Below are 22,898 nucleotides of genomic sequence, written 5' to 3' on the forward strand. Positions count from 1 at the left end.
TTTATTGCCTCTCTAAAAATCCAACAAAAACAGAAGCAGCCCAGAACCCAAACCCTGCATCTCAAAAATCTTTGATGTACAGACTCCAAAAGATTAGAGTGCATTTAGTCTCACTCTCACTCAGACTTCAAACCCAGCAACACAGGGCTGCATCTGGGAATGCTAAGATGATAGCCACCCTCTTGACCAACGCATGAGGGATTGAATCAGGGACCCCCAGAGCTAACAGTGTAAACCACTACAGCTTGAGCCAAGTCTCTACAGGGGAACGGGCTGTAACAACTCACATCCATTGTGCATCAGCACAGAGAAGACCCTGTAACACACACTCATCAGTGGGTTACGATGACACCCAAGACCTAGGATTGGCAGACAAGTGCCAAACTGGATTCGGCATCCAGTCAATGATCAGCACATGTCTGGTGCTGGACGTCAGGCTATGACCACATTCTGGGCTGGGCTGGTAAGGTCAAAAGAGGGTGCTGGACAGGTGTGTCACTCTGTAGCACCCTGGAACACCCATATTCACCACTGTGATATGATTATATGTTTGGTACAAAGTCTGTCTTGTGAGGTATCACTTAAAGAGTCTTAAGCCACTGAACACTACTACCATGCTGAACTGTATGTACGATCATTGTATAGGAAGTTGTGAAGTATTGCTCTATGATCAATACTGACGTGACGGGTTGGATCACAGAACACCCCTTGGGAACTGCCAACTGATGTGCCTAGACTACCTCTGAGCCCATTTTCCCTGCCAGCTTGGAACTTCAGTGCCCTGCCTCATTCGAGCCAGACACGCTAGCCTGCTACAAACACAGACCCAGGTCTGAACAACGTCCCCCAAAAGCTGCAGGCTTAACTGAAAATAGCTTAAGAAGTGTTCCTGTTTCCAACACCCAAATGCCCAGCTCCCAATGGGGTCCAAACCCCCAATAAATCCGTTTTACCCTGTATAAAGCTTATACAGGGTAAACTCAGAAATTGTTCACCTTCTATAACACTGATAGAGAGATATGTACAGCTGTTTGCACCCCCCTCCCCCCGCCAGGTATTAATACATACTCTGGGTTAATAAATAAGTAAAAAGTGATTTTATTAAATATAAAAAGTAGGATTTAAGTGGTTCCATGTAATAACAGACAGAAGAAAGTGAATTACCACGCAAAATAAAATAAAACATGCAAGTCTAAGCCTAATACAGTAGGAAAGTGATTGCAGATGAAATCTCACCTTCAGAGATGTTCCAGTAAGATTCTTTTACAGACTAGTCTCCTTCTAGTCTGGGTCCAGCAATCACTCACACCCCCTGTAGTTACTGTCCTTTGTTCCAGTTTCGTTCAGGTATCCTTGGGGGTGAAGAGACTCTCTCTTGAGCCAGCTGAAGACAAAATGGAGGGGTCTCCCAGGGGCTTAAATAGACTCTCTCTTGTGGGTGGAGACCCACTCCTCTCTCCTATGCAGAATCCAGCTGCAAGCTGGAGTTTTGGAGTCACATAGGCAAGTCACATGTCTATGCATGACTCAGAACTTTACAGGTGGCAGCCATTGTTCACATGCTACTTTGAACATCCCCAGGTAGACTTCTTATGTAGATTGCGGTCTTCCAAGGTTCCATTGTCCATTAAGTGTTTCTTGATTGGGCACTTAACTTGCAAATTCCTTTCTTAAGAAGCTGACCAAATGCCTTACTAAGGCTACTTAAAATCAAACAAGTACACAACCAATATGCATAACTTCGAATATAAAAGTGATACATGCATACAAATAGGATGAATATATTCAGTAGATCATAACCTTTGCAGAGATACGTTACATGGAATATGTAGCATGAAACATAGAATCATAGAATATCAGGGTTGGAAGGGACCTCAGGAGGTCATCTAGTCCAACCCCCTGCTCAAAGCAGGACCAATCCCCAATTAAATCATCTCAGCCAGGGCTTTGTCAAGCCTGACCTTAAAAACTTCTAAGGAAGGAGATTCTACCACCTCCCTAGGTAACGCATTCCAGTGTTTCACCACCCTCCTAGTGAAAAAGTTTTTCCTAATATCCAACCTAAACCTCCCCCACTGCAACTTGAGACCATTACTCCTTGTCCTGTCATCTTCTACCACTGAGAATAGTCTAGAACCATCCTCTTTGGAACCCCCTTTCAGGTAGTTGAAAGCAGCTATCAAATCCCCCCTCATTCTTCTCTTCTGCAGACTAAACAATCCCAGTTCCCTCAGCCTCTCCTCATAAGTCATGTGTTCCAGACCCCTAATCATTTTTGTTGCCCTTCGCTGGACTCTCTCCAATTTTTCCACATCCTTCTTGTAGTGTGGGGCCCAAAACTGGACACAGTACTCCAGATGAGGCCTCAACAATGTCGAATAGAGGGGGACGATCACGTCCCTCGATCTGCTGGCTATCCCCCTACTTATACATCCCAAAATGCCATTGGCCTTCTTGGCAACAAGGGCACACTGTTGACTCATATCCAGCTTCTCGTCCACTGTCACCCCTAGGTCCTTTTCCGCAGAACTGCTGCCGAGCCATTCGATCCCTAGTCTGTAGCGGTGCATTGGATTCTTCCGTCCTAAGTGCAGGACCCTGCACTTATCCTTGTTGAACCTCATCAGATTTCTTTTGGCCTAATCCTCCAATTTGTCTAGGTCCCTCTGTATCCTATCCCTACCTGCCACCGTATCTACCATTCCTCCTAGTTTAGTATCATCCGCAAATTTGCTGAGGGTGCAATCCACACCATCCTCCAGATCATTTATGAAGATATTGAACAAAACCGGCCCCAGGACTGACCCCTGGGGCACTCCACTTGATACTGGCTGCCATCTAGACATGGAGCCATTGATCACTACCCTTGTGGACTCGGAGAGAGTCCACCCTGCAGTGTCAAAACTGGGTTTACAATTGCTGGACCCGCGTCTCACAGTCGTTCTAACATGTTCTTCTGACTCAAGTCTGTGGCTTGAACTGTGTCCACATTGCAAAACGACAGGGCTTGGACCCAAGTCTCAGCAGGGCTTGGGCCCTGAGCCACCCACCTAGCAGGGTCCTAGGACTTGGGTCCTGAGTGCTTGTTGACCTGGGTCAGACTGATTTGTGTGTGGACAGAAGTGGGGGCTTGGGCTCAAACCTGAGTCGGAACCCAAGCTTAGTGTGTAGTGTAGACATACGCACTGCGACCAGTTCTGGCACAGAGCAATTCTCAGCAAGGAGACAGGAAAGCCACAAGCAGGTTCAATGTAAACCACACGGGGCCAGGTTTTTATACTGACGCTTACCGTGCTCCCCAAGTGGCCTCAGCGGGATTATTCCTGCTTTAAAGTACCACCTGAGAGGAGCGAGAGTGGCAGAGCCTGGCTCGTGGCAAGGAGGGGCAGAATGGCTCCTGGAAATGCGCCTGGCTAATGACGAAAGGCCGCGCGTTAGCACTGAGATGCCCCTCATGGGAGAACCCTCTGCTGTTGGTCATCCACTCCACCTGCTGTGCTGTGGAGGTGCTGGGCAGGCCTCCTTTCAGGCTCCCGCACCTACCTGGGCAACATGGGGATGTCCCGCACTGGGCACTGATGGGGAGACGCGTGCTCGAAGGCACAATGTCTGGGATCTGCGGCAGACGCAAAGTAGTGGAAGCTATTGGACTTATAGTGCAATCCACACGTACGGGCTTCCCCTCCTGTTCTCTCTTGCGGGTATATGTCCATGGATGCAGAGAGAGGCAAATAAAACAAAATAGAGGGGATATCCAGGCAGGTCTCCGGGGCTACCCCTCTTTCCCATCCTGGTCCTGATTCCTGTTATGTCACAAATACATTCATAAGCATATTTCCATAAAGCATTACGGGGGGCAACATCACAACTGAGATACGTGGTAAGTGGGAAACGCCCACAGCTGGCCTTTCAGCGGCAACAAAGGAACAACTGACAAGACAGATTTACATCAGGACCAGCCAGACATGTGCTGATGGAGCCATCAAGAAGAATTCATCTCTGAGACTCCTCAGAGAGGCCACATACCCAATGGGAGCTGCCTAACCCCCATGTCACAGCAAGGATCTTTCTAGCACCTGGAAGAAAGTATTAAAAAAGGGACAGTGACATCATCATTTGTCCTCTCTCCTCCCCTACCTACACTGAAAGAAATAAGAATGCTGGGAAGACAAAGGCTTTGAACTGAGGAGACTTGTCCCAGGCTGACAGAGAGATCCAGTCTGTGTATTAAGAACTGTAACCTACCTGCAACATCCAGGGGGGTAAGAAAAACTGTTTGATGTAAATCTTTCTTTGTCTGTTCAAGTTAGAATTTAGACTGCAAGTCTATTTTTATTTCTTATGTAACCCACTTTGACCTCTGGGCCTAAACACTGATAATCACGCAAGTTTATTAACTATAGGAAGATAGATTTTATTTTAATATTTTATCCTTAGCAATGAGTTTGTCTAAAGTGCTTGGGGAATCTGCTCAGATTACAAAGGCTGGTGAATGTCCCCTATCCTTTGACGAAGGGGTAAACTAATTAATGAGCTTGCACGGTTCAAGAATAGGTCTTGAGCAGTGTAAGACAGTATATTTCTGGGGTGCAAGGCTGAGGGCTTGGGAGATGTGCTGGTGTTTCACTCTGCATAGTTCAGGAGTGGCTTGGAGACCATTCATGCAACTTAGCTGAGTGTGTCCCTGCATGCTGATGCTGAATGATAACAGCTCCTGGAGGGGTTTGGCAAAACATGGTTAAGGGGGCACAGCAGTCCCACAGTTCCAGGTCGTACCCCAGGGATCCCATCACAACAGGACACCAGAGGGTGGATCTGGGCTGGTGTAAATTGGTCAGAACTCCAAGCTGCCTCCTGATGTCAACCACCAGCTCATCTCAGTGTTAAGGGGGCCGAGCGGCATGGGAACCAAACTGGTTTCTAACAAGGCGGGGGTGGAAGGATCTGACTTGCCCTTCCAACCAGGATTGGTCCCGGCCACAGCAGGTGGCAGAACTGAAGACAGGCCTGAACCAAACCCCCACCCCGTGAGGATCTGAAGGCTGCAGTCCTTGTCTCCATCAGACACCAGTTGAGAGCAGAACCCAAGGCCACCCCTCTGTAGTCCCCTATGGGGGATGTAGATGTGGGTTAACAAGATCCCAGGTGGTGGTATGGGGAGGTAGTGTTGATGCAGGAAGCCCCAGCCTTCAGGACAGGGCTCCTGTTATCCATTAGTCAGCGGCTACGGCAATAGAACTGTATGTCCTAGGTGGCCAGGAGCATCAGCCATGAATGAGACCCAGTGAGTGTCTTCAGCAGGGGGTGCCCTCCCTGCCCCAGGCTCAGCCCATCAGCAGGGGCAGGACACACAGCTCCTCTAGCCTGGCCTTGGCAATGGCCTCCCAGCCCCTGTTGGCCAGGGGGTTGCGGGGCGAGGGGTGCATCAGGCCTTCCACCCGAACCTGGAGGCCAGCCGAGGTCAGGGCCTTGCGGGCCCGCTGCTCGGCGAAGCGGCCCACGCCGATCACCATGGCAACACTGAGCAGGCGCACGGCCTGGGCCAGCCCGTCGTCGCAGACCTGCAGCAGGCGCTCACGCTGGGCAGCCGGCAGGTCGGCTGGCGTCAGGTTCTTGCCGCTCTGGCTCATGAAGAGCAGCGGGCAGTGGTTGTGGACGAAGCAGCGGCGGAAGAAGGCCTCAGGCTCAGGGCACAGCGAGCGGAAGAGGCCCCAGAAGCGGGCACCGCTCACCTCTGTCTGGGGGCACTCCAGCCCCAGGACAGGTCTCTTGGGGTGCTCCTGGGCTGGCTTAGACACCTGCCCGCGGATCTGCAGCCACTCCCGGACGTGGCGCACCTCCCCAAAGGGCACCTGTGGGGGAACAAGAGCAGAGTCAGAGAGGAGCCTGACCAGCAAGACCCCACCTCCTCCATCGGGGGAGCCATGGAGCCGGAGCCACAGCCATTGATGGGCTAAAGCCAAGAGCCCCAGGGAAGCCAAAGGAGGTAGACACCATGGGAGGCAGTGTGGCCTAGTGGCTAAAGCATCACGTTAGGAGAGTTGTGTGCTGATCCCGTCTCTGCCATTGGCCTGCTGGATAACCTAGGGCAAATCATTCCCCCTGCTCTGTGCCTCAGTTTCCCCTCCCACCCTTTGTCTATTCAGAGTGCAAGCTCTTTGGGGAGGGCTATCTCTCAGTCTGTGCAGTGGCCAGCATGCTGGGATGGTTGAGTCCCCATTCTGGATCTGGGCCTCTGGCCACTGCTGCTATACAAACATTGTCTAAAAACAACACTTATTTTATTCTAGTCCTTGGAATGGAGCCCAGGATTCCTGGCTCAAAATTCCCCACCCCTGCTCTAACCACTGGACCCCAGTCTCCTCTGAGAGCTGGGAACTGAACACAGGAGCCCTGACTCCCAGCCCACTTTATCTAACCCCTCTCCCCTTTACCCACTTGGTCAGAAAAAGCAGAGACAACCAAGCCCCCACCCGCAAACCCTCTGCCCCAGCAAACAGCCCCCCATGGAAGATCTGCATGGCCCCATCCCCAGAGCCATCCCTGCCAGGCCTGAGCAAGCAGCCAGGGCTCTTCTCTGCCCCTCCTCCCCCCTCTCCCCCCTCACCACCACCAGTTATGCAGCCAGGCAGAGGAAGGAAGCACTCCCTGGTAGGAAGTGGCCCCATCTCTAACAGGCTGGCATTAGGATCCCGCTGTACAACAGCCACAGAGAATTGATGCCACCACAGAAGGGGCAGGGAGGAGACATTGCATCACCCTTCTCCGTCCTAACACAGACACAGGCCAATGCCTGGGACTGACTGGGTGCCCCACTTGCCCGAGAGCCCCCCATGCAGGACTGGGGAGGGGAGACTTGGTACAATTACCCCACTCTCAATAAGGAGGTAACAGGAGTCAATCCCACAGGGCAGGATTTATCTCTCCCCACTGAACCTCAAGCTGCTGGTAGCCCCCCACCCCCTCACCACCAGGGGTACCCTCCCCCAGGACCACCCCCCAAAATAATAATGCAGGCTGTTTACTGATGGGCCAGATGGGGAGAGAGTGAGAATCACACTCAGCTCTACCGATGCCCCTAAATCCTGACCCGCAGCCCCCTGCTACCCCAGCTCTGGGCTTCCCCACCTCTCCCCCCACTCTGCCAGTGCCCCTCAATGCCAATCTTCAGCCTCCTGCTACCCCAGCTCTGGGCTTCCTCCCTCCCGCCCCCACTCTTCTGGTGCCCCACAATCCCAATCCACAGCCTCATGCTATTCCAGCCTTGGGCTCCCCCCAGTTCTGCCGATGCCACTCAATCCTGACCTGCAGCCCCCTGCCTCCCTCTGTGCCAGTCCTCAAGAGTTCTTAAGTGGAGACTCCCAGGCAGCTGCCAGCAAACTTATGTCACCTGGGGCCAACAACAACCTGGACCCTTTGCAGCTAGCTGAAAGGCTAATGAAGTGGGGCATGGAGGGGCTGTGCCGGCCCCTGGGGAGTGCCATTGGGATGCAGAGCATTCCACCACTGGGACCTGACCGGGTTCGGATTCAGTCCAGGTTCCCAGGAGGAGGCAGCTCGGGACCCGGGAGCCGCACTCCAGATCCTGGCGGGTTCATTTGCAGTTGCTCAGGCCGATGGGAGTTGTGGGGAGGGGCAGCGGATCTGTAGCCACTGGACCTCTAAAAATCCACTGCCAGGGGCCTCCATCCCAGCCGGTCCCCCTTGCCAGCAGCCTCAGCAGAGATGCCACCCCCCGCCCCCCATCATATCCCCCACCCCATACACTCGCCCAAAAGGAACCCAAATGCTCTCTGCTGGATGGGACCTGACACGGAGAAGCTGCCTTAGGACCGTTGGGACTGAGCACCCGGCTCCCTGCAGGGAGCAGCCCATCAGCGTCAGGCCAATGGGGCAGGAAAGAGCCTGTAGAGGCTGCATCTGGCTGGAGATGAGTGCGGGGAAGAGAGAGATTTGCAGGCAGAGATCAGAGGGGAAACGGGGGGAACTGTTACCATATTGGAGCCGTAGAGCTTCCCCCCTCATGCCGCCCGCATTGAGGGGTGACACGCTAGGCCATGAAGGATGGGGGTCAGCGGGGACCCAGCTGCAGAGAAGAGAGACTGGGCTATGTTAGCAGAGCTGCGGAGCGTGGGGGGGTGTGAGAGGAGACACAAGAGGCCACGATTTCCCCATACAAGGCACTCGCTGGTCTCTGCTGGTGCAGGGTTCTGTAGAGGATCCTGGTTATTTTCTCCTTAATGAGAATTTAGTGGCCGCCAGGTAGCCAGCTCTGGGGGCTGGAGTGCACAGCTCAGAGAGCAGCGGAGCAAGCTACGCACACAGACGCACCATTCGTGGGCTGCGGCTGCCGTCCACCTGTGGCCGGAGGGCAGTTAAAGCCCAGTCCAACCTTTGACTCTGCTGAGATGGGCAAGGAGGCAGCCAGTCAGCGCCCACTAGCATGGTGCATTAGATGGTGCAGCCACCTCGGCCCTCAGTTCATTTCACACGGGCCACCAGGCCAGACCTGCACCCTGGAGGTCAGAGGCTGCACTCAGCCCACTGCCATCTGGTCACCCGCGAGGGGCATGGTGGCTCTGCTCCCTGACACACACACACACAGCCCATGGGATGGAGGTTATTTGGAAAGGGAGCAGAGAAGGAGCACAAAGGCTGGAAGCATCTACGTTGGGTGGAGGAAGGGGAAGGAGGAGACTGGGGCAGACAGTACGGGATCTGACCCCGAGTTGGCCCCCGGGGGAGGCTCAGAGCTAACAAGTGCGAGATCTTCAAGCACGCGGCATGTCAGGAGCTGAGCTCTTTGGAGGATCTGGGTACGAGCATCACACTGGGAGCTGTGGATCTGGCCCTGGCGTGGTAGGAAAAACAAAACCTTCCTGACTCCTACAACCAGCCTTCTCCCTGGAGCATGAGAGTTGCTATCTATCTCAGGCCTCCATCACCACAGCCTCTGAGCGCCTCAAAATTTCAGATGTATTTACACACACAGCCCCCTGGCAGGACTATTATCCGCATCTGGGCAACTGAGGCTAAGGGACTTGCCCAAGCTCACACAGGGAAGTCTGTAGCAGAAGAAGGATTTGACCCCACATCTCCTGCATCCTAGGCTGGTGCCCTAACCACTGTGCCATGCTTCCTCACCCCCAAAGTGCACACAGACTCCTTGTTAAAAGGAGGCTGCCCCGAGAGCCAGACAGGGGAAGCCACACCGGGGAGGGGCTAGCATGGCAGGGGATCGGAAGGGAGGAAGATGGAGTCGAGGGAAGATGCCCAGATGTGGTTTCTGGAGGCAGAAGGGGGATTGGGAAAGCTGGGAACAAGGGCTGAGTGCAATAGACGGGGGCAATAGCATCACAAGGGGGTGGAAGGATCCTAACCCACAGCCCCCAGCACTCACCCTGGCTACAGATCTGCTGCCACCACCCACAGACTCCCAACCCTGCTGGCCCCCAGAAAGGAACCATGGACAAAGACACCACGGCCAAATGAAGCCGGCTGCTGCATTATTCGTCAACCCCCCTGCCCCCAAGTTTAATTGATACAAAATACCATGGGGTCCCACCCTCTCCCAGTGCTGGGGTCCTGCCGCAGCGGCCCTCGTGGTCCTGGCCCTGCGCTGCCCTGATCTGTAACAGTATTTCAGGAGAAGCCAATCTCGCCCTCTGCAGCCCCCAGCCCCCACAAAACACCCACTCCCCCGCCCTCCCCAGTCTATCGATTGCCCCTGGGTCTAATGTCAAGATAATGCCTCCCCTCACCCCTGCTTGCCAGATCTGCCAATTAGCAGCTGGACAAATGCAGCTTGGCGGGAGACATCCCCCTCCCCAACCCCCCAATATAAATTAAAGCGCATTATTGAATGATTTGTTTAGCTGATCCTTTGACCTCTGACCCCAGGACCAGGGGCTGTCAGAGGGGATCAGTGATGGAGCAGCTGTCAGCCACCGGGAGGGGAGAAGAGGCTTTGGGGAGGGGGTCTCCATCTTGCTCTCCCGTCCCCTCACATCATCCAGTGAGCGAGACATGGGCTCCTCTCCCATTTTCTGGCCCTCTGCAAATGGATTCAACTATGGGTAAGTGGGTGGGGGGGAAGAAGTAGTCACAGGGTGCTGCCTCTCCCCCTCTGCCAGTCACTTGGATAAACTGGCCACCCTTCTATTTAAATACCCACTGAGATCCTGAGTGTCGTACAGGCCGGATCAGGCCCTAGAGCTGGGACTGGGAGGGAGCTGGCTGGACAGACCCCTGGGTGACAGCAGGGCTAAGGTGTTACCCATGATCCTCCTGTGACATGGTTTTCCTGGTCAAACTCCATTATTCTTGTTACCTTAAAATCCCTCCCTGCAGCTTCGTATGGACAAAGGGTCCTTCTTCACTTCCTTTCCTAAAGTGCTGCTGTTAAACAGCTGCTGCATCCCACCCCAGAGGTGGCTGCATTTAGATTGGGAGCTCTTTAGACCAGAAACTGCATGCACTCGCGCTTTGCAATATCTTCGCAAGCCCTGAACTCTGACAGCAGCTTTCCGCTCTGCTCTGAAATGTGGCCTCCGCTTCCTGGCATGGCATCAAAGCAGGAGTGGATCTGCACGGCCAGGAGTGGATCTGCACGGCCCCCGACCAGTCAAACATTAGGGGAGGCGGCAGGGAACACTGGTCCCGCCTGGGCACAGGGAACCAGGATGTTAGAGCCTGCTATACAAGCAACACTTGAGGGAGCTGCAGCTCTTTGGGCAGATGAGCATTAACGAGCGGGAGATCCTGCTGCAGTGCAGGCGCCTAATTACTCCCCGAATTAATGTCATTAATATTAACCAGCTGCATCGTATCAATCAAGCGGCTCACGGCTCCCAGCTGCAGCCACTGAACAAAGCAAGCTTCTGGGCTACTGCTCCGGGCTATCCCAGTGTGGGGCTAGAGGTATATCGTCAAAATGTGTCATGGTCCAAAGGGTACAGCACTGGACCAGGACACCTGGGTTCTATTCCCAGCTCTGCCATGTGACCTTGGGCAAGTCCCCCTCCATGCCTCAGTTTCCCCTCCCGCTCTTTATATATGTAGATCGTGAGCTCCATGGAGCAGGGACGGCCTCCCGTTATGTGTACGCGCAGCACCGGGCGGACATCCAGATCTTGGTTGGGGCTTCTAGGCTCTGCTATAATGCACATACTAACGTTATTTGACTCCATGGAGCTACGGCTGATTGACACTTGTGGGGGTCTGGCCCCATTGATTTCCATGGAGCTATGGCCGATTGATACCCACTGGGTATTTGGCCCATTGGTGCAAATGTGCGAGGTCTCATCCCCCCCCCCGAGCAATCACCCGACACTGGCTGTGGTCAGTAGGTACAGGAGCATCTCATGGGCACTTCCAATGCACCCACCATGCAACTCAAGACACGTCCCAATTCTCCCCCTGCCCACAAGATTCCAGTTTGAATGTGGAGAGACTGGTCTTGCCTAAAGCCTTAAGGGGCTCTAGGGCCCATAACAACCCGGGGCGAGTTCCTGGCCCCACTGAAATCAAGGGGCAAATGCCCAATGGGGCTGGGACGTTACCCACAGTCGTTGCTCCCAATCCTCACCTTCCCATTCGCCCCCCTTGCCCAGGTGCACCCTGTGGGGCAGGCTGCCTTACCCCGGTCTGTGCCATCCCGAAGGGGCCGGGGTTCATGCCGAGGAAAAGCACCTCTTTGGGGGAACGGCAATATCTCCTCACGTAGTCCTCGTGGGGCTCCCAGGCGTATTCCAAAGGGTTGTAGATGTAGCGGACGGGGTCGAGGAAGGAGAGCTCCCTGAGACGCACATTCTGCTCCAGCTCGGCCTCCAGGAACTGGGTGGCCAGGACATCCCCCTGGGGGAAGGCCGGACCCACAGCGGTGGCACCGAGGGGCACATGCAGCTGCTCCATCATGCTGCCATCTCCTGCCAAACAAACACTAGCTAGTAAGAACCACCCGGCAGGAGAGGTGGGGGAGACGTGTGACGTTTGGGGGCCATTTTCAAGATCCCTTGTGGGGGAACAGATTCCCTCCCCAACCCCTTGCTTATCCACTGGGCTTGTACAGCTCCAAGCGCCTGCTGCCAGGGTGAAGAGGGGAGCTGGGTCATTGCTGGGGTTGCCAACAGAGGACCAGCTATAGTGGCAGCTTTGGGCACACGCACAGCTTGGTCCCACTCCGAGTCAGCGCAAGACCAAGCAAACTCGCCTGACAGAGGCCGCTGTGGATGGGTCATCCCCGCTGACCCAGGCAGATGGGAGCTGGCGCCCTCAGGGTCAAAGACTCCAGCCCAAGCTACCCAGTCCTCCTGGCCAGGAACCTGATTCAAACCTACAACCTCAAGGTGAAAGGCAGCACCGTCCCCTTGAGCCAGCAGGGTCCTGACCTGGGCCAGATTTTAACATGTGCTCTATACTGAGCACCCTCGAGCATCTGATGCCAATGACCTGGATTGGAACTGGGGACCCTACAGGTGAAAGGCCCCATATCCCATTCCCCAGTCTCTCCTAAACCAACCAGTCCCTTGACCCTGAGGCAGATAGGAGCCAGTATTCCCAACAGGAAAGGCCCCATATCCCATTACCCACCCCCTTGAGCTAGTCAATCCCCCAACCCTGCATCTGGAACACAACCAGTCCATCCTCTTCCCCCGTGCCCCGAGGAAAAAAGCCCCATATTCCATTCCCTGATCTCCCAAGCCATCCCTCCGCCCCCCACCAGCAGCCTGGGGCCAGATTGGAACTGGTGCCCCCTAGAGGAAATGGGGTAATGGGATATGGAGCCTATCTCCTCTGAACCAGCCAGTCCCCCCACTCTGGGGCCAGATCGGAGCCGTCGCCCCCTAGAGGAGAAAGGCCTCGTATCCCAATCTTACATCCCCAGGCAGCCTATTTTGTACCAGAATTCTTTCTGTGCTGTAACTCAGATGAGTGATTTCATTGTAGCCCTGGTTACAAGTGAACCAAGAAAGACCTCCACATAGATCCCTCCACGGGGAATGTGCTTTTTATAGCCTTTTTTATTACTGTAATTAGTAAAGCATTCGCTCAGATACAAACCATTACTGTAAATAATCTATAAATGCTTTGTGCTGTGATTAAACACACACACACACAACCTACAAAACCCAGATTCGCACTTCCGCACGTGAGGGAGGAGAAAATTAACCTTCCAAGAGCCCAACCATCAGGCGCTTGCAAGGAGCATTATCACTCAATTACGGTAGCACACAACAAAGATCAGGACCCCATTATTATTATTATTATTATGTGTATTACAGCCGCGCCTGGGAGCCTCAGTCATGGGCCAGGACCCCTGTGCTCTAGGCACTGTACAATATTTATTAGGTGTATTACAGTAGCATCTCAGAGCCCCAGTTATGAGCCAGGACCCCATTATGTTAGGTACTGTACAATATATTTAGGTGCATTATGATAGCATCTAGGCCAGGACCACACTGTGCTAGGCGCTGTACGTTTATTAGGTGTATTACAATAGCACCTAGGAGCCCATCAGATGAATGTGCTGGGAGCTATCCAAACAGAGAACAAAAAGACAATCCCCAACCAGAGAGCTTTCAGTTTAAACAGACAAGGGACAGCAGGAGAAACTGAGCACAGACAGGGGAAGTGAATTGCCCACAATCAGCAAGCAGGCCGAGCTTAGGGTTGCCAACTTTCTGATTGCAGAAAACTGAACATCCTTGCCCTGCCCCTTCTCTAAGGCCCCGCCCCTGCCCTCTCCCTCCATCGCTTGCTCTCTCCCACTCTCGCTCATTCACTCATTTTCACCAGGCTGGGGCAGGGGTGCAGGAGGGTCTGAGAGCTCCGGCTAGGGCTGTGGGGTGGGACTGAGGGGCTTGGGGTGCAGGAGGGAGTTCCAGGTTGGGGCTGAGGGGTTTGGAGTGTGGGAGGGGGCTCTGGGCTGAGGGTGCAGGGTCTCGGGTGGGGCCAGGGATGAAGGGTTTGGGTTCCGGGCTGGGGCCGAGGGGTTTGGAGTGCAGGAGGGGGCCCAGGCCTGGGGGTTGAGCCCTGAGGGAGGGGGTGCAGGCTCTGGGAGGGAGTTTGGGTGTCGGAGAGGTCTCAGGGCTAAGGCACGGAGTGCATTCGGGGTGTGGGCTCTGGGCAGCACCTACCTAAGGCAGCTCCCAGGAAGCAGTGACATGTCCCTCTAGCTCCTAGGCGCAGAGGTGACCAGGGGGCCCCCCATGCACTGCCCCCATTCGCAGGGGCCTCCCCCACAGTTCCCATTGGCCATGGTTCCCAGCCAATGGGAGCTGCGGAGCCAGTGCTCAGGGTGGTGCCTGGACTGCAGGCAGGAGCACCACATGGCGCCCCCCTGGCTGCCCCTCCATCTAGGAGCTGGAGGGACACGCCAGCCGCTTCTGGGAGCCGCATAGAGCCGGCCGCTGTGGCCAGCCAGACTTTTAGCGGCCCGGCCAGCTGTGCTGACTGGAGCCTACAGGGTCCCTTTTCGAAAACCATATGCCTGGCAACCCCAGAGCACGCAGGTCTGCTGATCCCTAATCCACTGTCCCAGCCACCAGGCCAGCGTTTCTCAGCCTTTGCAGTGCGGCAGCCCCTTAACGGAATCAAAAATGAGCACGTTTACTTTCAGAGTAAAAAATGGATCAATGCAAACAATGCTAGGCCTGTATAACTGATGCTTTGTGTGCGTTTCGAGCCATGGAGAGACAATACTTGATCTTGAACCGTCAGGAAGTGTGGGGGGCGGAATGAGATTTTCTTTGCTTAGATTGTAATAACATTTTCAACCCCTTTCGTCAAACTGGTGGAAACGAGGCGGCTTTGTTCCCAGATCCAGAAATTCTAAGGCCAGAAGGGACCACTGTGATCACCTCACCTGACCTCCTGTATAGTACAGGCCAGAGAACTAACCATCAAAGAAGGGCAGTTCAGGACCAGTATCCTTAGGACAGTGGGGGGCAAAGGACCTAACTAGCGTGAAGAGGGAGCTTGCTAAATTTCTGAATGGGCTTATCTGATGGGGTTGCTGAGACAGCAGGGACCGCATGCTGTGTCCCAGGAGATCTCAGCTGGTCCTCCATCCTACCTGAAGCAGGGCCAACAGGTGATGCTTCCAAAGAGACTGACACAACACCCCCACAATAGTAGGTTGTTTTCCACCCCCTCTTCCACTTGAGGATTTCTAAGCAGTCTGCAAACAAGAGTTAGTCAGGGTTTAAGCTCTGATTCAGGAATATTTTTCATACATCCCAAGACCGGAAGGGCCAATGATCCTCTAGCCTGACCTCTGCATAACAGAGGCCACTGAACTTCCCCACAATCATTCCTGTTAGAACTAGAGCGGATCTTTTAGAACAACGTCCAACCTTGATTTAGAAATTGTCAGTGATGGAGAACCCACCACGCCCCTTGGTAAATCGCTTTGATGGTTAATTACCCTCACTGCTAATAACATGCACCTTAATTCCAGTCTCAATGTATCCAGCTTCAACTTCCATCACTGGGTCTTGTTAGACCAGAGATGGGCAAACTACAGCCCACGGGACCGTCCTGCCAGGCCTTTGAGCACCTACCTAAGGCAGGGAGGCTAGCCCCCAGCCCCTCCCCCGCAGCCATGCCGCCGAGCAGGCAGCATGGCTGGCTCCGGCCGGGCAGCCCGGCTGCTAGTACTGCCCCTCCGAGCAGCAGGTTGGATAAGGGGCAGGAGGTTCTGGGGCGCAGTCAGGGGACAGGGAGCAGGGGGGGTGAGATAGGCATTGGAGTTCCAGAGGGCCTGTCAGTGGGCGGGGGTGTGGATAGGGGTCGTGACTTTCAGGGGACACAGGGAGCAGTGGGGGGGGGGGTTGGATAGGCATGGGAGTCCCGAAGGGCTTGTCAGGGAGCGGGGGTTGGATAGGGGTCAGGGCAGTCAGGGGACAGGGAGTAGTGGGGTTGGATGGGGAGGTTCTGGGGGGAGCAGTTGGGGGGGTCCCGGGAGGGGGCGGTCAGGGGACAAGGAGCAGGGGGGTTGGATAGGTCGGGGGTTCTGAGGGGGGTGGTCAGTGGGAGGGGGCAGATAGGGGGCAGGGGGCCAGGCTGTTTGGGGAGGCACAGCCTTCCCTACCCAGCCCTCCACAGAGTTTCACAACTCCGATGTGGCCCTGCTAAACCAAAAAGTTTGCCCACCCCTGTGTTAGACCTTTGCCTGCTAGACCTGGATCCCCTGTCGACTGGGATCAAGTCACCCCTGAAGAGTGCCAAATTCAGCTGACTAGGACTTAGACCACTCCAGCCCTGGGGCAGACAGGTGAAGGCACTCGGCCTGATGCAGCTGACCCCGAAGCAGGCATGAGCTCTTCCAGAGCAAACTGCACTGGTGCAGCTATGCCGGTTGTTGGAGTGGGAGCCACACCCCAGCCTAGAGAGCGCCTAGACTGTGGAGTACATGTTCCTCACCAGCATCTGGCCAAGCACCAGGCATGTGGCAAAATAGGAAGGCCAAAAGCATCACTGATTTTACCCCCCGATGATGGCCTGTTCCAGAGAGCAGGGTGTTTGCGAATGGGACATTCGTGACTCTCCTGTTCAAAACATTTGTGTTGTCCACTGGGAGGAGAAACAATTTGCTGGAAAAGTGTGATCCAGCAGAACTCCTGGGTTCGATCCCTGGCTCCGTGAGGGCAGTGGTGTCTAGTGGGTAAAGCAGGGGGGCTGAGTGTTAGGGCTTCTAGGTTCTATGCCCAGCTCACAGAGGGGAGGTGGTGTCTGCCAGTAAGAGCAGGAGACTGGGCACTATTCTGACCCCAACACTGATTCTTTGTGCAATTGTGAGTAAGTCACTTCCTCAATCTGCGCCTCAGTTTCCCCACCAGTAAAATAGGGATAATGACCATGGACCTTCCTTTGTAACACACTTTGAGGTCAAGGGATGAAAATGTGCTGTCCTATAAGCGCACAGAATTCGTTGCTGTTATTAATAAGTGATCGAGCAGCAATGTGGTGCAGTGGCTGCACTGGCCTGGGTCTTAGGACAGCTGGGTTCTGTTCCCGGCTCTGCTACTGACCCGCTGTGTTACTGTGGTAAAGTCACCTCCTCGAGCTGGGCCTCGGTTTCTCCTCACATCTCTGGTCTATTTAGACTGTGAGGTCTTTGGGACAGGAACTGTCTCTGTATCTGTCCAGCACCCAAGCACAGCAGGGCCCTGATCTCAGTCTGGGTAATATCATTAATCATGAGCTCAAAAAACAGAGCAAAGAATTGATTCTGCCCTCATGGGGGTATCCTGCCACCTGACCTCCTCCTAATCCGGAGAACCTCAAACCCTCAGTGCAGGGGGGAAGGGGTTGTCCCATCACCAAACGCTCTGCTTGCACCGAAATGTAATATCCTTGCCAGTTGCGCAGGGTATAAAGCCATCTGCCCCAGATGAAAACCACCTAGGAATGCCATGCTCCCAGACGATGCATTAGCACCATCCCACCTGCTGGAAAAGGGGATGCCTTCAACTTCTAACACAGGAAGGGGATGGGACACAAGGTTAGCGGAACAGGTTCCCCACAGAGCATCAGTCACAAGCCACTTCCCCAGCAGGGGATGGGGATGGTCTAGATTTGACGGGCTTTGGAGACTCTCGAGACAGCCAGTCCCAGCTTCCTCCAAAGACTAGATTTTCCTTAGTCCCTCCCAGTTCCCTGCAAACCCCTGTCCCACAATATTCCAGTTGGGCTGACTTTGTTACCACTGGTCAGCTAAGTCACGTGGTTTGGGTACAGGACATTATTTCTGCTGTCCAGTGGCGGAGGAAGCTCCCACCCATTTGGGTCATAGATTTGAAGGCCAGAAGGGACCATTATTGATGGGGTGTCAAGAAGGAATTCCCACCCACCCCCGCTCAGATTGGTTGGGACCTTGGGGGGGGGTTCGCCTTGCTTTGCAGCATGGGGCATGGCTCACCTGTTGGGATCACCTGGGCATATCCCACCAAATCAGCTCCCTGCCACTACAGGGGCCTCGGGCATCAGTGGCATTTCAGTCTCTCCAGTTCTCTGCCTGTGGTGCACAAGGATTTAGGATCTGTCTACTTGGGTGAGTTACTGCACGGCCAGCCAGGGTGTGAATCACCAGCGCCCCAGCTTGCCGCACAGGAACGTCCCGGGTGGACACTGCCACAGGGCAGCGAACGTCGCAGCTTGGCCAAGTGCCCCGCACTTTCATGGCCACACATCCCCTGAGGGCAAAAATGGTTTCATCTACCTATTGCCATTGGGCTCAAAACAGGAGTCACTGGTGACATTGAATGGCCTGTGACAGAGAGGCTCTAATGGACCCTTCTGGCCTGAAACTCTACCCTCCTCTGTAGCATCAGCCAATCTCACCCACTAATTCCTGCATGCAGCTTTCGGATCCTACCACAGGATGAGCAGCGCATGAGAGTCTCGCTATTTCCTTCTGTGGGATCCCCGTCCGTCTGCACTTGGTGACTCTTACCTACTACTCAGATGGGCAGCTCCTTGGGGCAGAGAACATTTTATTGTTCTGTTCGCACAGCGCCTAGTGCAGGGGCTCCCGGCCCGTGACTGGGGCTCCCAGGTGCTACAGCAATAAATAAATCAGAAAAGTAGCCACACTGCAGAAAGCTCAGGCCACCTCTCCTAAATCGGTGGCTCCCAGGTGCTGGCTCGCACCTGAGCTACATCATTGTGGAAAATCCATTAACTGGATCTTTACCTGACTCCCAGCCAGCCCGCCCACCCACTAGACCTCATTCCCCTGCCGCAGCCAGGGTTAGAACCCAGGAGTCCTGACTCCCAAGTCCCCTGCTTTCGTCACTAAATTGCATGCTCACTTCCCCATCTGAGTGAATTTAGGAGCCCGATGGACACAGCGGGAGAATGAAGTTGCCCAGATATTCACAAAGCAGGTACAGCTAGGTCAGCCCCCCTTCCCCATCCTCAGATTGCAGCTGAGCAAATAGGTTGCAATGAATAACTCTGCCTCGTTCCCTGCAGCTGCCAGCCAATCAAAGCTTTCTCCAAATAACTGGATTTTCCTTAGTGCCACCTGGTCCCCTGCAAGCCCATCCCTCAATATTCTAGCTGGACTAGTTTGACTACGATTGATCAGCCAAATCACATGGTGTGGTTCGGCTTCCCTGATTGGTTGAGCCAGCAAAGCACTCCTGGGTTGGATGCTCATGTTACAGAGTGCAAAATAGGGTGTCAGCAAATAACCCCTGGAATCTGCTTCCCCCAAACACCCAGGCCAAGGCAACAAGTGCAGAATCCCCTCCCACATCTCAGCTGGGATGGGGGCTGAGTCTCCATGGCCCATCCAGCCAAGGCCGCTCTGCTGGGACTGCCCAACTGGGGACAAGTTTCATGATGGGTTTTATGCCTTGTACATCTGTCTAGTGAAGCTAGGCTGAGGTAGCATGGCCCAAGAGCAGGGCACTGCCCAGGGATCCAGGACACCTGGGTTCTATTCCCAGCTATGCCACCAACTTAGGTCCAGTCCCTTCCTTTCTCTGTGCCCATAGGCTAGGAGCTCTTTGGGGCAGTGACATCTCACCATGGATCCGTGCAGCCTCCAGCATAATGGGGAACATAGATGGGTGGTCTACATGCTACTATAATACAAATAATGTTGAGACCTACCAAACTCACCATCATTCAGTGCTAACAGCTCTTCATCTCAACAGGACTGATCTGAACTGTTGACCTAGCCGCCAAAGGCCCCAACCCCTGAGGCAGCTGGCCTCTGCCCTGCTTAGTCTTTGCAAAACTAGTTTGTCCAAGGCCTAAGGGCTGTTGACATCGGCTGCAATGCAGCTCCTCTGACCTGGCCTAGATTGCAAAACAGGCCCAGAGGGGTCACTACCAGCAGATCAGATTACTTGATGGGCCAGCCTTAAACATCTGACAGGGGCACCACTCAAACCAACAAAGTGCACTGGGAATGGGTCCCTGAACCTTTCATCTCCAGGTCACTGGTGCAAACCCAGGCAGGGCCCACAATGACACAACCATGGGAGTGCTGCTCAGTGGGGAGCGACGGGGCAGCTGCTGGTTCAGTTCCTTGGGGGGACAGGAAGCCACATCGCAAACCCCATCAGCACAAGGAGCACTAAAGGGCTCCTTCCTTGGATCCTTGACCCCCTGCTAATGGGCTATGAAGATGAAGTTCCCCTCTGTCAGGGGCCTGGGGAGCATAGATGAAAAGAAGATTCCCTAGGCATAGGGGCAAGCAGGGAGGAGTGTAAAAACTGCCCCGCAACCGAACTCCTGGCTAAAGCCAGACTGTTGCCTACCATTGGGAGCTCCAATATCACAAAAAAGGCATCAGACGGCACCACCACCCCTAAGTCAATGGCATCGCACCCCATTTTGCCTGGTTCCTTGGCATCATCCTACAGCCCCCTATGTAGGTGGAATGGGATGCTCTGCTCACTACACCAGGTCTTCACCAGTAAAATGGGGGCAGGGAAGGGGCCGGGGGCACGCACAGAGCCTTCAGGGCCTACATTATGTGTGTCCTCATCCTGGGGCAAGGCCGACACCGAAGTGTGGAATGTCTGAGGGCCTGTCATGGGGACCCTGTAACGGCAGCTGGATCAGCAGGCCTAAGGCTGAGAGGGAACATGGTTTGGCGTGTGTCTGCACTCTCGCTGCTGGGATGGAGAGGAGTGGGAGCTGCCTGGATCCGCAGCAGGCCTCCTCTGGATCCCTTTTCCAGCCCTGGGTTCAAATCCACCCTTAATTCTCTGCTAGTCCCTACCGCAACACACTAGAGATTCTAATTCAATACCCAGCCCTGACCTCTTACTCCCTGTCCCAAGCGCTGCAGGGGAAGAACCCCGAGTTGCTCTAGGGCACCACCTCTAGCCAATCTAGACACTGCACGGATGAATCCCAACCAGCACGGGTCGTTTTGTACAAAGGGAACAGAGATGGAAAGATCTTGTAAACTCCATCTGTAGCAGAGCTAAAATTGGGGAAACATTTGGGACTCATGAACATTTTCATCCATGCAAATCACGTCCTATCACAGAGAACCAAATGCGGCACTTTCTATCTGTGAAAATACTCACCCGTCAAACTATATCCGTTGGCCCAGCTATGGTGCAGTCTTTGCTTCCCTTTCACAGATGGCCAACATTTTAAACAAAGACCCTTGATTTCAGGTGCCCAATTTTACACCACAAGGGGCTAAGCAGCCAAAGGCTCAGCTGAAATCCACAGGAGCTGTGGGCTCTCCACTCTTCTCAAAGAGCAGGCCCAAGGTGTCACAATCTGGGCATCCAAAATCAGCAGCCAATTTCAAAAACACAGACCTAACCGTCTTGCCGAAGGTCACACAGCCAGCCAGAGGCACAACCGGTGGAAGCCAGGTTGTCTGGTGCCAAATCCCCCGCTCTAACCCCAGCACAATCTTGATTTTTTGCTGCCTGGAAATAGCCCAAGGCCTTGTCAACTTAGCAATGTGTCCACTGGAACAATCAGAGATGGTACCACTGGCTCGGCCCCACTGAATTGGGCTGAGCATAGTAGGGCAATTCTCAAATTTTTCCATGCCAGGGATCCCTCCTCAAGACTCTTGGAGAGGCTTTCTGGTTCTGATCCCACGCTGTCCGTGCAGCGATTGAGACTTGGTTATGTATATAAAACTACTAGGGCAGGGCCAAGCAGCCAAAAGGAAGAGAAACTCATCTTAATGGAGCAGTGTGGCTGTCGGGGCTCATGAAACCCCCATTCCTTTGTATCTGTGGTGTGTCTGCCCGCTCCACAGGGGCCGGGCTCAAGGCTGAATTTGCCCCCTATTATCTGCAGGTCACTTTGCGCGTTGGTCTCCTGCCCATTTGCTGCCCCCAGATTTCTGTGCTGCTGATAAAGCCGAGCATGCTGGGTTCACGCCATGAGAAACGGAATGATGCAGACAGGGATGACTTGCGGGAGGGGAGCAGGGTGAGTCATATCAAGGAGCCTGGCCCAGGCCGCAAGCTAGGCCAGGGCATCACACTCAGGGAGGGGCAGCTCCAGAGAGCTGTGCCAGAGAGGGTGCTCCACCTCCCCACCGAAGGGGGGGAGAAAACAAACTCCCTCTCTTCTCTCCCCTTCTTAATTCCCCCTCCCAGCTTCTGCCTCCCAACTCCCCCCTCCGCTTCCTCCTTCTTCGCTCCCCCTCCCAGCACCCCCTTCTCTACCCCATCTTCACTCCCCCTCCCAGCACCCCCACGGCTTCCTCCTTCATTCCCCCTCCCAGCCCCTCCCTCCTCCCCAGCTCCCCCCTCCACTTCCTCCTTCTTCGCTCCCCCTCCCAGCCCCCTTCTCTCCCCCTTCTTCACTCCCCCCAGGTCCCCCCGTCTTTGCTCCCCCCCCTCCCTGCTTCACTCCCCCTCCCAGCCCCCCATGGCAGGGGGGGAGAAGGCAGACAAAGGGGGAGCTGCATTCTCTTTCCCCCACCTCCCTTTCTTCACCCCCCACCAGGGCAGCATCCAGCTCTTCCCTCCTGCCTCACCCTACAGGCCCCAGGGCTCAGCGCCACCCTCCCTCGCCCGCCCCTTACCTGCCTCCTCCAAGCTCAGGGATCTCCCCCTTAGTGACCAGCTTCCCATGTGCCCTCGCCATGGTCTCTGGGAGTTGTAGTCCTTCCGCCTTCCAAGCCCCCTTGACACTCAGCTGCAGCCCTTCCACCCTCGCACTACAGCTCCCAGCAGGCTCCTGAGAGCCACGGGGGATGCTGGGAGATGTAGTTCCGGGGGGCAAAAGCATGTGGATCCCTTGTTCACTACTACAGCAGCGTCACTTGACGTGTGTGTGTTTGTGAGTGTTAAGGGGACACACTGCTGGGGGTGTGTGGGTGTGTTATAAGGACAAATAGGTGGGTGGGTATGTTATAAGGACACAGGTGTTGTGTGTGTGTTGTAGGGACA

General features: G+C 54.5%; 1 protein-coding gene across 3 annotated transcripts; it reads right to left on the minus strand.

Moving 5' to 3' along the window:
• Window positions 1-1,074: 1,074 nt before the first annotated feature.
• Window positions 1,075-22,585, minus strand: SMUG1 (single-strand-selective monofunctional uracil-DNA glycosylase 1). 3 transcript variants are annotated; one of them, XM_048831916.2, is made up of 3 exons: window positions 22,532-22,585; window positions 11,692-11,927; window positions 1,075-5,852 (listed from the first exon to the last, which is right to left on the minus strand). In XM_048831916.2, the coding sequence occupies exons 1-3, from the start codon at window positions 22,578-22,580 to the stop codon at window positions 5,325-5,327; spliced, it is 813 nt and encodes a 270-aa protein (XP_048687873.1). In that variant the 5' UTR covers window positions 22,581-22,585; the 3' UTR covers window positions 1,075-5,324. The 3 variants fall into 3 exon arrangements, with proteins under 3 accessions (XP_048687873.1, XP_048687872.1, XP_048687875.1); XM_048831915.2 differs by having other exon boundaries at window positions 11,641-11,927; XM_048831918.2 differs by lacking the exon at window positions 22,532-22,585 and adding an exon at window positions 15,077-15,566 and having other exon boundaries at window positions 11,641-11,927.
• Between the last annotated feature and the right edge of the window lie 313 nt (window positions 22,586-22,898).

Source organism: Caretta caretta, chromosome 20, assembly GCF_965140235.1.
Source record: "Caretta caretta isolate rCarCar2 chromosome 20, rCarCar1.hap1, whole genome shotgun sequence".
Lineage (NCBI taxonomy): Eukaryota > Metazoa > Chordata > Testudines > Cheloniidae > Caretta > Caretta caretta.